This window comes from Microcaecilia unicolor, unplaced genomic scaffold (genome assembly GCF_901765095.1).
Source record: "Microcaecilia unicolor unplaced genomic scaffold, aMicUni1.1, whole genome shotgun sequence".
Taxonomy (NCBI): Eukaryota; Metazoa; Chordata; class Amphibia; order Gymnophiona; family Siphonopidae; genus Microcaecilia; species Microcaecilia unicolor.
This window is the reverse complement of record NW_021963571.1, coordinates 724,026-737,954: the sequence shown is the minus strand read 5'-3', so window position 1 is coordinate 737,954 and position 13,929 is coordinate 724,026. Positions and strand designations below refer to the sequence as shown.

Genomic DNA, 13,929 nt, shown 5'->3' with positions numbered 1-13,929 from the left:
ACTTGTCCAAACCTTTTTTTAAACCCAGATATGCTAACCACTGTTGCCACAAATTATTATGAAAAGTCCATGGAAGAGTCAGAATCGTCAGCCAGGAACAGCAAAAGAGGAGATGCTGGAACAGAATTTGGCTTTCCCTCCTCTGAAAGAGCAAAATATCTTCTTAAATGATAGCTGAAATGAGAGAGGCAGAGGGAGAAAAATTGGTGTCAGTAAAAAGGTATTGGGCAAAATCAGAACATTTCTTTCTTTCTGTGATTTGAGTATGGGTTAAATGCCACAGTATTCTGAGTATAGCAAAGTATTATACAGAAGAAGTGCATCAGACACAACCAGCTCACATTACCTGCACCCTGGAAACAGGGGCAGTGGCCTGAACTATAAGGGGATTTCTTTATTCCTTCCCCAGGGAGAAATACATCCAGCTGACTGGGCTGGCCACGGCATCTACCAGAATCTGGTGGGGCACGTGGTGTCGGTTTTGTAGGTCAAGCCTGTCATCACACCTTGAATATAACATATGCTACTGCTTTCTACATGGCAGTATTTGCATACACACACCTCATGCTGTACATACAATATATTTTAGGATGAAGCGTCATTTTGCATAAGAACAGTAGACATACTGGGTCAGACCAATGGTCCATCTAGCCCAGTATCCTGTTTCCAGCAGTGGCCAAGCCAGGTCACAAGAACCTGGCAGAAACCCAAATCATGGCAAAATTCCATGTAGAACCCCAAAGAATATCAAGATTCCAGAATCCTAAAGAGTAACAAAGTGTAGCAACATTCCATGCTACAAACTCCTGGGCAAGCAGTTGTTTCCCATGTCTGTCTCAATAGCAGACTGTGGACTTTTCCTCCAGGAACTTGTCCAAACTTTTTTATAACCCATACACACTAACTGCTGTTACCACATCCTCTGGCATGTTTCTGTGTATAACTACGTACAGCATGAGGCTGTTTTTCCCCAACCTGCCACTGCTGTGTAGAAAGCATCAGACCCCACACTTTCATTGCAGATGACAGTACAAGTGAATGCTTCATCTGCATAGTTTTCTCTCCCTGTATATAGATGTATATTAGGACATCGAACTGTACACACACATACACCCCTCAGTACCTGGATTGGGGCCAACTCCAGCTCCGGATGAGGTTGAAGATCCGTCATCTTTCGCTGAAAATAGAAAAGAACAGACTGGGGTAAATGTTTAATAAGCCACATTTAATTCCCACTGGAGACTGTGCTAATTTTTCAGTCTTCATGAACCTGAGCTTCAGACAGAAAGTATCTGCGTAGTCTGTGTGAGTTTTGCAGATAAAACGTTCACCTGTCCCGAAAGTCACCTCCAAAGGGAGTATAAAACCCACCCCTCATGATGTGAAGCTGTAATTGAGATATTTGTCTCGCAATGTTTGCCCTCCTGTTCACATATTTCTGAGTACAAGCCCACTCGGTGTATGGGAAATGGTTAGAAAGGAAGAGAAACTTTTTAGATTTAGAGTGAAATTTGAAGTCTTGAAGGTTATGGATTTATAACGACTGCATTTCGCAGGCGCAAATCTCTACCAGTCACAAGCACTGGAAGGATTTAAAGAAAAAGCAACAAAGAGGGAGGATAGGACACATCAGGTCATCTCAGAGAAACCCTAACATGACTGCAAAGATTTTGTTTCATAGAAATGTTGAACACATTTATATAGGGAAACACCCCAGGGTCTGTCCAGTCTACCCAATTTGTTTCCTGTTCTGATACAACAGAGCCTCCCCCATCTCAGGTTTTACCCTCATTCTCATATCCAGGACCTCTCTGGACCTTTTCCAGGATTCCCTGAATTCCGCTGCTCTTTCAGTGGCATTGGTAAATGTGTGTTTTGTTTTGTTTTTTTTTACATTACATGAAAAATGCAGTCATCTGCCTCCCTATACCCAGTCTCTCGTTTATTCCCTCCCTACAACTTCAATGCATTTCAGCTGAAACTCAATGCAGAGAAAACACAATGTCTCGTACTCACCTCACAACACAACAAAAGCAACTACTCCACAATAACCACACCATACTGTTCTCTCCCCGTCGCAGAAAATCTAAAAATTCTTGGAGTTACCATCGACCGAAACCTCACACTCAATACTCAAGTGAAGAACACAACGAAAAAGATGTTCCACGCCATGTGGAAACTCAAAAGAATAAAACCTTTCTTCCCAAGATATACAGTGGGGGAAATAAGTATTTGATCCCTTGCTGATTTTGTAAGTGTGCCCACTGACAAAGACATGAGCAGCCCATAATTGAAGGGTAGGTTATTGGTAACAGTGAGAGATAGCACATCACAAATTATATCCGGAAAATCACATTGTGGAAAGTATATGAATTTATTTGCATTCTGCAGAGGGAAATAAGTATTTGATCCCCCACCAACCAGTAAGAGATCTGGCCCCTACAGACCAGGTAGATGCTCCAAATCAACTCGTTACCTGCATGACAGACAGCTGTCGGCAATGGTCACCTGTATGAAAGACACCTGTCCACAGACTCAGTGAATCAGTCAGACTCTAACCTCTACAAAATGGCCAAGAGCAAGGAGCTGTCTAAGGATGTCAGGGACAAGATCATACACCTGCACAAGGCTGGAATGGGCTACAAAACCATCAGTAAGACGCTGGGCGAGAAAGAGACAACTGTTGGTGCCATAGTAAGAAAATGGAAGAAGTACAAAATGACTGTCAATCGACAAAGATCTGGGGCTCCACGCAAAATCTCACCTCGTGGGGTATCCTTGATCATGAGGAAGGTTAGAAATCAGCCTACAACTACAAGGGGGGAACTTGTCAATGATCTCAAGGCAGCTGGGACCACTGTCACCACGAAAACCATTGGTAACACATTACGACATAACGGATTGCAATCCTGCAGTGCCCGCAAGGTCCCCCTGCTCCGGAAGGCACATGTGACGGCCCGTCTGAAGTTTGCCAGTGAACACCTGGATGATGCCGAGAGTGATTGGGAGAAGGTGCTGTGGTCAGATGAGACAAAAATTGAGCTCTTTGGCATGAACTCAACTCGCCGTGTTTGGAGGAAGAGAAATGCTGCCTATGACCCAAAGAACACCGTCCCCACTGTCAAGCATGGAGGTGGAAATGTTATGTTTTGGGGGTGTTTCTCTGCTAAGGGCACAGGACTACTTCACCGCATCAATGGGAGAATGGATGGGGCCATGTACCGTACAATTCTGAGTGACAACCTCCTTCCCTCCGCCAGGGCCTTAAAAATGGGTCGTGGCTGGGTCTTCCAGCACGACAATTGTTGGAATGTATTGTATTTTACATGCATTGCCTGTCACCTATTATTTCTCTGTGATTACTCTGTGACCTCTGATGTGAATTACTTAGAGAGGTCACACAGCTATGCAACTTCCTGTGGGGGTTAGACACAGCACATGCAGCACATGGAGCTCATGATCTCTCCTAACCTGAGAGGATCTATGGTGGTGTGAGCATCCATTACCATCTAAGCACATGGAAAGAGCTGATAAGACAAATGTATAGTAATATGTATATATAAGCCTGTCTGATTATAATCTAACTGCAAACTGTGAGTAAACAGATGTTTTGTTACTTCAACTTTAAAGTGACTCAGCAGTGAATTATTCTGGGGTGAATGAGAGAGAGATGAAGAAAGAAATTAACATTTCTAAAGCTGAAGCTGTGTGTACTAAAATCTGCTAATTATTTACTACAAATAATCCAACAAAAGGGTTATGGGCCCAGGGCCAGGAATTGAAAAAGAAGAGAAATATTACCAGGCAGAAAAAAAGGCCACATTTTTCTCTTAAGTTTTAAAGGAAAGATTCAGTCTGTCTCTCTCTCCCCCCACACAGCAGACAGAAGGCTAAGAAAATGGCTGAGGGAGGAAATTCACCATTTTTCTATTCTCTCAAGGTGCCTAAATTAACTGAGTTTAATTATCAGCAGTGGGAACTAAGATTCATATGTCTCCTTCGAGCAAAAGGATTAAATATATGCTTAGACCAAGACAGAACAGCTGAAAATATGGCTGAATGGGACAATGCAAACTATTATGTGAAGTGCATGCTTTTGGAAGCTCTCTCAGAGAAACAAGCCATATTAGTGGAGGGAAAAGATACACCAAAGGACATTTTATATAAACTGAGAACTATGTATGCAACTACATATGCAAAGCAGCAACCAATTTGGCTGGCAGAGTTGAATGAAACCAAATTAAGGGATAAAAGTAAATGTAATGATCACATTATGCATCTTATGTCTTCATTTCAAAAGTTAGAACTTTCTGGAATTCCCATGTGTGATGCATTGAAAAGAGCATTTCTTTTTACCTCACTATCAAAGAAGTTTGATGTTTTTAGGTCTGTAAATGAGGCCATTGAAGGGCAATCTTTTGAACAGACAACATCAAAACTAAGGCAGGAATGCATAATAAATGATTCTGAGGAGATGTGTTCTCAAAGCAAGTCAGAGAGAAATGAAACAAATTTCTTGGCAAAGAACAGAGGAAGGCGGAGCTATGGGAAAACTCCACCCAAGGGCAAGCTGATTTGCTACTCATGTGGAAAGGAGGGACATGTATCTAAATGGTGTAAGGAAACACAAAACACTCCCTCTAGCTCACCTAAGCCAATGGAACTAAAGAATTTTCAAACCAGGAAATGTATGAAGGACAAAGATAAACACAAGGGCTTTCTAATGGCAGAAAAATCTTTGACTATGGTAAATAATAATTCAAATGAAAGTACTTGGATTTTGGATTCGGGGAGCACATGCCATTTAACCAATTGTAAGAATTTCTTTCAGGAAATGTGTCCAGAGGAAGGTATTCTTAAAACTGCAAACGCAGGGACTGCTAAGATCCAAGCAAAAGGTATTGGATTCTTAAAATGCAAAGTGTCTAATGAAGTTAAAGAAATTCCTGTAAGTGATGTCTTGTATATTCCCCAAGCAGTTTGCAATATGCTTAGTGTATCTACATTAGATAAGAAGGGATTTGTGATTCATTTTGAAAACAGTAAGTGCACAATCTCTAAAAATGATGAAGTGTATGCTGAAGCTTTTATGCATAATGATGTTTATAAGCTGAACATTTCAGGTGAAGCCTCACATATGGCGCAAGTAAGGAAGAATGATGGTAAATGTAGTCTGGAAATCTGGCACCGCCGCCTGGGACATCGTGATTCTAAGGTGATCCAGGATCTTTACAGTAAGCAACTGGCCACTGGCATTCAGATAAGTGCAGATGCTGGTAAAATGGAGAAATGCATAGACTGTGTTACTCAAAAAGGTGTGAGACCCTCATTTCCTGCATACACAGGAAATAGGAGTAATAAAGTACTGGACTTAATACACAGTGACTTATGTGGACCGTTTAATATCCCATCATTGGGAAATAACAGATTTGTGCTAATATTCTTGGATGATTTCTCTAGATATTGTGTGGCCTATTTGCTGAAAGAAAAAAGTCAAGTCACAGACATGCTGAAGAAATACGTAGCCATGGTGAGCAATAAATTTGAAAGAAAACCAAAGGTTCTTCAGACCGACAATGGTGGTGAGTTCACTTCACAAAGCATGCGCACATTTCTAGAACAAGAAGGCATTCAGCATATCACAACAGTAGCTTATACACCAGAGCAAAATTCTGTTGCAGAGAGAGAATTTAGGTCAATTGTGGAAATGACCAGATGTATGCTGTCAGATAGCAATCTCCCTAAAAGACTATGGGGGGAAGCCATTCTCACAGCAGTGTACCTACAAAACAGAATGCCAACTAAAGGCGCTGAGCGCACACCACATGAGACATGGCATGGTAGGAAGCCAAACCTGTCACACATAAGAACATTTGGAAGTACAGCATATGCTCATGTACCAAAGCAAAGAAGGCATAAGCTGGATTCCACAACAGAAAGGGGCATTTTAGTTGGCTATGCTCCAGGACACAAAGGATATAGAATTTTGAATCTGAAAACTGGCATTGTTGGCATAAGACATGTTACATATTTTGATGAAAACAAAAGGGTTGATAAAGGCTGGATTATCCCAGATGAGCCTTATCATCCAGAATATGAAACTAGAACCATAATAGACATGCCAGTGTATATAAATGCCATACCAAGGCAGATGTCTGAAAGCAACTCATCTGTATCTAACGAGGAACAGGCAGAGGAAGCAGACACAGAAAGGATCACTGAAGAAGACAGTACAGTTGGAGAAGGGGAATCAATTGGAGAAGTACTCTCAGATTTAGAGGATGCGGAAAGGTCAGACCAACCTATTGTCAGACGCTCATCCAGGGAAAACAAAGGTGTTCCACCCCCAAGACTGTCTTACCTAACAAAGTCAGCAGAAGCTCAAGAGCCCTTAACATGGGATGAGATTGAGAAAATGCCAGCAGAAGAAGCTGCTGAATGGCGTAAAGCTGCACAAGAAGAAATTGATGCATTGGATAAAAATAATACTTGGATTCTTACAAAATTACCTCCTGGCAAGAAAGCTATAGGATGCAAATGGGTATTCAAGTTAAAAAGGAATGCACAAGGAAAAGTGGAAAGGTATAAAGCCAGATTAGTCGCAAAGGGATATCTTCAAAAATATGGAGAAGATTTTGATGAAGTGTTTGCACCTGTAGTGAAACACACGACAATTAGAACACTTCTGAGCATTGCAGTCTCAAAAGGCATGCAAGTCAACCACATTGATGTGAAAACAGCATTTCTTCATGGAGATATAACTGAAGACTTGTACATGGAACAGCCAACAGGTTTCATAAATACAAAACAAAGACAGCTAGTGTGTAAATTAAACAAAGGTCTTTATGGATTAAAGCAAAGTGCAAAATGTTGGAATGAAAAATTGGATGAAATATTGACAAATTTAGGATTTAAGCAAGGTGAAGCAGATAAATGTTTGTACACTAGGTGCAGAAATGGACAATATGCATACATTTTAGCTTTTGTTGATGATCTGCTCATTGCAAGCAAAAGTGAGCAAGAGTACAAGGACATTGTAAAATATTTAAACCAGAATGTTGAGATAAAAGAACTTGGTAATGTGTCATACTATCTTGGTATAGAAATTGAGAAACAAAATGATGGTTCTTATCTTCTAAGCCAGAAGCAGAAAATAAATGAGCTTATTGAAAGTTTAGGTATGCAAGATGCCCAAGTTGTAAGCACTCCCATGATCACTGATTTTCTGAAGGATGAAACAGTAAGAGAACCTTTACCAGATAACATGCAATATAGATCAGCCATAGGTAAGCTTTTATATCTAACTACCACATACAGGGCTGATATAGCAAATGCAGTAGGAATTTTGAGCAGAAGGGTCAGCTCACCTACCAAATCAGATTGGACTGCAGTTAAAAGGATGGTAAGGTATTTAAAAGGTACCATTGATTGTAAATTAAAGATTTCAGCCAATAGTAATCCAAAACTAATATGTTACTGTGATTCAGATTGGGCAGGGGATCATTCTGATTATAAATCCACAAGTGGATATGTGTTTATGTATGGAAATGTACAAATTTCATGGGCCAGTCATAAACAAAGTATTGTGAGTTTGTCTTCTACAGAAGCTGAATATGTGGCCGTATCGGAAGCGTGCAGAGAACTGATGTGGATTGAAAAACTTTTGCTGGATTTTGGAATAGCTGAAAAGAGACCAATCCAGATAATGGAAGATAATCAGAGCTGCATCCGACTGTCACAGAATGACAAGGTTCAGTCACGTACCAAGCACATCGCAACGAAATACCACAACGTGCGAGAGTTGGCGAAAGAAGGGGTCATCAGTCTACACTATTGTCACACCAGTGAGATGACAGCTGACATCATGACCAAACCGTTACCCAGAGAACATTTTGTGAATCTGCGTATAAAGCTTGGACTTTGTATGAATAAATAATTGCATGACAGTTATGCATGAGAAGGGGTTTGTTGGAATGTATTGTATTTTACATGCATTGCCTGTCACCTATTATTTCTCTGTGATTACTCTGTGACCTCTGATGTGAATTACTTAGAGAGGTCACACAGCTATGCAACTTCCTGTGGGGGTTAGACACAGCACATGCAGCACATGGAGCTCATGATCTCTCCTAACCTGAGAGGATCTATGGTGGTGTGAGCATCCATTACCATCTAAGCACATGGAAAGAGCTGATAAGACAAATGTATAGTAATATGTATATATAAGCCTGTCTGATTATAATCTAACTGCAAACTGTGAGTAAACAGATGTTTTGTTACTTCAACTTTAAAGTGACTCAGCAGTGAATTATTCTGGGGTGAATGAGAGAGAGATGAAGAAAGAAATTAACATTTCTAAAGCTGAAGCTGTGTGTACTAAAATCTGCTAATTATTTACTACAAATAATCCAACAACAATGACCCAAAACATACAGCCAAGGCAACAAAGGAGTGGCTCAGGAAGAAGCACATTAGGGTCATGGAGTGGCCTAGCCAGTCACCAGACCTTAATCCCATTGAAAACTTATGGAGGGAGCTGAAGCTGCGAGTTGCCAAGCGACAGCCCAGAACTCTTAATGATTTAGAGATGATCTGCAAAGAGGAGTGGACCAAAATTCCTCCTGATATGTGTGCAAACCTCATCATCAACTACAGAAGACGTCTGACCGCTGTGCTTGCCAACAAGGGTTTTGCCACCAAGTATTAGGTCTTGTTTGCCAGAGGGATCAAATACTTATTTCCCTCTGCAGAATGCAAATAAATTCATATACTTTCCACAATGTGATTTTCCGGATTTAATTTGTGATGTGCTATCTCTCACTGTTACCAATAACCTACCCTTCAATTATGGGCTGCTCATGTCTTTGTCAGTGGGCACACTTACAAAATCAGCAAGGGATCAAATACTTATTTCCCCCACTGTATCTTCCGTATCTTGGTACAGTCATTGGTAATAAGTCATCTGGACTACTGTAATGCACTGGCTGCAAAGAACAGACTATCAAAAAACTCCAAACAGCCCAGAATACCACCGCCAGACTCATATTTGGAAAAACCAAATATGAAAGTGCAAAACCCCTAAGAGAGAAACTTCACTGGCTCCCACTCAAGGAATGAATTGTGTTCAAGATCTGCACGATTGTACACAAAATCATTCACGCAGATGCCCCAATCTACATGCTAAACCTTGTGGACTTGCCTCCCAGAAACGCCACAAGATCATCCCGCAAATTTCTCAATCTGCACTTCCCCAGCTGTAAAGGATTAAAATACAAGCTGATACACGCCACCACCTTCTCTTACATGAGCACGCAATTGTGGAATGCACTACCTACAGCCCTGAAAGCTATTGATGAAATAACTTCTGCAAATCTCTGAAGACACATCTGTTCAACAAGGACTACAAAGAGAACCCATAGCCTTACAAAACTACCTCACCAACTCACCCAATTATTAAAGTCTACCTTATATCTTGCCTAACACCTTCCTTCTCTCTTCCCTCACCTAATCTTTGTACATTACTAATTGTATGATATCATGGAATGATTATGTCATAACCAAACTCTGTAAGCCACATTGAGCCTGCAAATAGGTGGGAAAATTTGGGATACAAATGCAATAAATAAATAAATGCAGTGTCATCTTCAGTGAAAAAAATTATCCCCCCACCCCCCCATGCTCAGATCTGCTGCAAGGGAATGTTTCTACATGAGACATAGGGCTAGATGCACTAAAGTTAACAAGCCAGCAACGTGGGTTTTAAACTGGTTCTAGCCAGTTTAACGTGCAAGTAGTAAACAGGGACATGCACAAAAGGGCATTTTCCTGTCACGGTAGCAGCTAACGAAAACGGAATGCAGATGAGCAAATCCTATATAATAATTTGCACCATGAACATTCCATGAAGCTGCCTGGGCCCGTGTCTCCATTCTGATTGGCTGTACCTGGGACTGAAGCCTCGGATGACGTCATCCATAGAGCCTAAGCATTGCAATAGCAGCGCGAGTCGACCTGCAGCCTGCCACCCCGCACGCCAACGCCAGCCCGACCGCACAGAAGCACAAGTCGACCTGCATCCTGCCCCCCCCCCCAAAAAGCAGATAAACCGGCAGATTGCCCGCTCGCCCGCTGCCAGTCACAAACGGCACCCACGGCAACAGGAAAGGAAAATAAAGGACTGACAGTCCAACCGCCCAGCAGTGCAAATCCACCTGCAGCCCGGAGGAGCGCAGCGACGTGAGAGGCAAGAGGAGGAGTGGCTGCAGAGACTGCATTTTAAGACTCGGGTATTTGCGAACGATTTTGCCTGGGTTTAAAAACATTTATCACTTTTTTCCTTTTTGTAGTGGCTGCTGCTGCTGCTCAACAGGAGAAGCAGCAGCAGCAGCCGGACAGCGTTACCACTGGCAGCTGTGGGTGGCGAGGGGGTTTGATGCGCCAGGGTGGGGGGAAGGGTCGCTGGACATGGGTGGCTGCAGGGGGGGCAGGGGGAGAGGAGGGTCACTGGACATGATTGGCTGGAGGGGGGCAGGGGAGAGGGAGGTGGGGAGAGGGTCCTGAGACCAGAGAGGGTGGGGGGCTCACACTCACTCACTGTCTCTCACAAACACTCTCTCTGACACACTCCCTGTCTATCACACTCTATTTCTCTGTCACATACACACAGTCTCTCACACGCTCTCTCTCTCTCTCTCACACACACACACACTGTCTCTCCCTCATTCTCTCTCTGACACACACACTCTCTCTCTCTCTCTCTCTCAAACATACACACTTCCGAGGAAAACCTTGCTAGCGTCCGTTTCATTTGTGTCAGAAACGGGCCTTATTTTACTAGTTAGTATTACAATGTGTATAAATCGTATTGTAATAAGATGCACTACAGTTTTCTGATTGCCTAACCGTGGAAAACCTAATGGGTGGTCTGCACCTCTCGTTGGGGCTGCTGCGAGGGAATTGGAAGGGAAAAAAAAACATCCAAGTGCTCGTCAGGGACGTCCAAGCTTGCCCCCCCCCCCCACAGGATCGGGACATGCAAGGACGTCCAAATCAAAATGTTTTGGTCTCTCTCAGCCAATCACAGCGTGTTTAGCTGTTACCAGTATTACCTAAACATGCTGTGATTGGCTGAGAGACCTGGAGGGAGGGAAGTCCAAAATGTTTTGAATTGGACGTCGTTGCATGTCCCGATTCTGTGGGGGGGGGGGGGGGGCCCAAGCTGAAAACAACCTTGGAGGGGACTGTTGAGAGAACTGATGAGCACTTGGATGCTTTTTTTTTCTTCAGAGAGTCCTTCCTAGTTGCCTGATGTAAGCCTGTCTTTAACATGCAAAGCAGTAAACAATGGAAATGTTACACAAGTGAAGAGCAGCAGCACTTAAATTAATTGGGGCTCTTTTCAGCACTCTTTCTCTTCTGAGGTTTCAGACTGCTGACAAGCTTCCTGCTGTTAGGGAAGTCCTTTTTTTTTTTTGGAGTGAAAGATGTCCTTGGCATGTGAAAGACTGCAATGATGGGGACGACTTTTTTTTTTTTTTTTTTTTTGAGTGAAGGACGTCCATAAAGGATATCCTTGGCATGCGCAGAGCAGCCAGCATAACGCTTGGCTGCTCTGCGCATGCTAAGCTGGCAGACTGGCTTGGAAGGAAAATGCATACAAATGAGCTAACAGCGACCAGCTCATTTGCATGCGATTTCCTTGATGCATTCCTGTTGCTTACCGATTCGCTAAGGAATCGGTAAGGGAAGGGCTTTAACGATGTTTTCAGTGCTTTTTCACAGAGAGAGTAGTGGATGCTTGGAATGCCCTCCCGCGGGAGGTGGTGGAAATGAAAACGGTAACGGAATTCAAACATGCGTGGGATAAACTACTACTATTTAGCATTTCTATAGCGCTACAAGGCGTACGCAGCGCTGCACAAACATAGAAGACAGTCCCTGCTCAAAGAGCTTACAATCTACATAAAGGAATCCTGTTCAGAAGGAATGGATCCTAAGGAGCTTAGCCGAGATTGGGTGCCAGATCCGGTGGTGGGAGGCGGGGATAGTGCTGGGCAGACTTATATGGTGTGTGCCAGAACCGGTGGTGGGAGGCGGGGCTGGTGGTTGGGAGGCAGGGATAGTGCTGGGCAGACTTACACGGTCTGTGCCCTGAAAAGGACAGGTACAAATCAAGGTAAGGTATACAAAAATAGTAGCACATACGAGTTTATCTTGTTGGGCAGACTAGATGGACCGTGCAGGTCTTTTTCTGCCGTCATCTACTTTGTAACTATGTTACATTTACCCCATAATAAGGTATTTTACAGAGGTAGCACTGATTGATATATTCCATCGTTTCGGGGTTGTGCCGAGAATATTCCTTTTACCCTGTGTCCGTTACTAGCTCATAACACACACCACACACATATACATAGACGTCAGAAGAAGGCGGAACACAGCGAAGGGAAGGCTAGCGACGTCGGGAGCGCCGCCTCCTTCACTGATGCTGCGCTGCCGGAACAGCTACGGAGGTACATTTAAAAAGGAAAAAAAAAGAAAAGGGATGTTGGGGGGAGGGCGAGCGAGGTGAGCATGGTGCGGCAGCGCCCCCCAGAGGGAAGCACCCCCCTGCCATGCTTACCTCGCTTACCGAGTTGGCACGGCCCTGTCTGCAGTGAAAAAGACTGCTGTGGTTTTTAGAAGCAGTCTTGCAAAATTGCCACTGGAGGGTCATGGAAGCCATTTTGGGATTGGAGCCAGAAGAGCTTCTCTTTTTTTTTTGGTGGTGGAAGTCTCGAATATAAACAAAAACAAACAGATGGAATTTTCGATGCCTTTCTTTGGTCAAAAAAATCTGTTTATATTCAAGTATATAGGGTAACCTGAAATATTTACTGGTTAAAATTGCAGGATGAAAGTGAAAGCATTTATGGGTCACTTTCAAAACTAACCACATTGGCATAAAGCATGTGAGTAATTTTTACCAACAGACCTTACATTAATTTTCAAAGTGAAATTTCAAAATGAAATTGTGGAAGTTACCCCAAGAAAACCAGCTGCACACGTTTACATGTGTTAAGTATTGCACACAGTTTTTCTGAGGAAAACTACACATATACTTTCGAAAAACCTGTAGTAACTTCAAATCCTACCCTCAGGCGCATCTTTACACTGTGGGTAAATATACCCATGTAGTGCTACTATACCTGTAAGTTTACCTGCTCCATGCATCTTGTTGGGCAGACTGGATGGATCGTACATTACTGTGTTACTATGTGTGAGAGGTTTTCAAACAGCCCAAGAAAAAGACTTTTTTATATAACCCAGGACCCATTCTATCAATTATCCAAATCTACAAACAGCAGTGAAACCCCAGGGAGACAGGATCTGAGGCTCTGGACACTTACCAGGGGCTGCATTGTATCCACCTGAAAAATGAGAACCACAGATTAATCAATATCCTGATCATATAAACATAGAATTCTCATGATATGCAAGGACTATATGAACCATTTTCTCTCTGCCCAATTTCTTTCTTGGTGTGACAATTCCTCCAAAACCTGAGATGCTCAGAGTGAGAAAAACCAGCATGATATTTGATCTGCTAGTGGTACACCCGGATGGACAGTCACCTGAACATGCAATCCCATTCATTCAGGGAATGTCAACCCAGTCCTCGGAACATACCCAGCCAGTCAGTCTGTAACACCATTTGTGTTACACCATCAGTAGGAAAGGAGTAACTGGGGACTGGCTCCTCTCCTGAGGAATTTACCAGCCCACAAATGAGGTAAGAGGCTCAGGGGACAGGGGGAATGTGCCAAGGATCAGCGAGATGCTCCTTTTTTCTTTTATGGCAACAGTGGGAGATTTCTGGGACCTGACATTTTTTTTAATTATTTTGTCTTTTTACTTTTTATTATTTTTTTGTTGCCTGAAAAATAAAAC

At 42.8% G+C, this 13,929-nt stretch overlaps 1 protein-coding gene across 1 annotated transcript in view; it reads right to left on the bottom strand.

Moving 5' to 3' along the window:
• Positions 1-13,323: 13,323 nt before the first annotated feature.
• LOC115459445 (major histocompatibility complex class I-related gene protein-like) overlaps positions 13,324-13,929 on the bottom strand; it is a 60,297-nt gene continuing 59,691 nt past the window's right edge. Inside the window, exons 7-8 of the mRNA XM_030189266.1 lie at positions 13,669-13,743; positions 13,324-13,409 (exon numbers count right to left, since the gene is read on the bottom strand). Coding sequence (XP_030045126.1) covers positions 13,324-13,409; positions 13,669-13,743 — 161 coding nt within the window. The remainder of the gene's footprint in view (positions 13,410-13,668; positions 13,744-13,929) is intronic.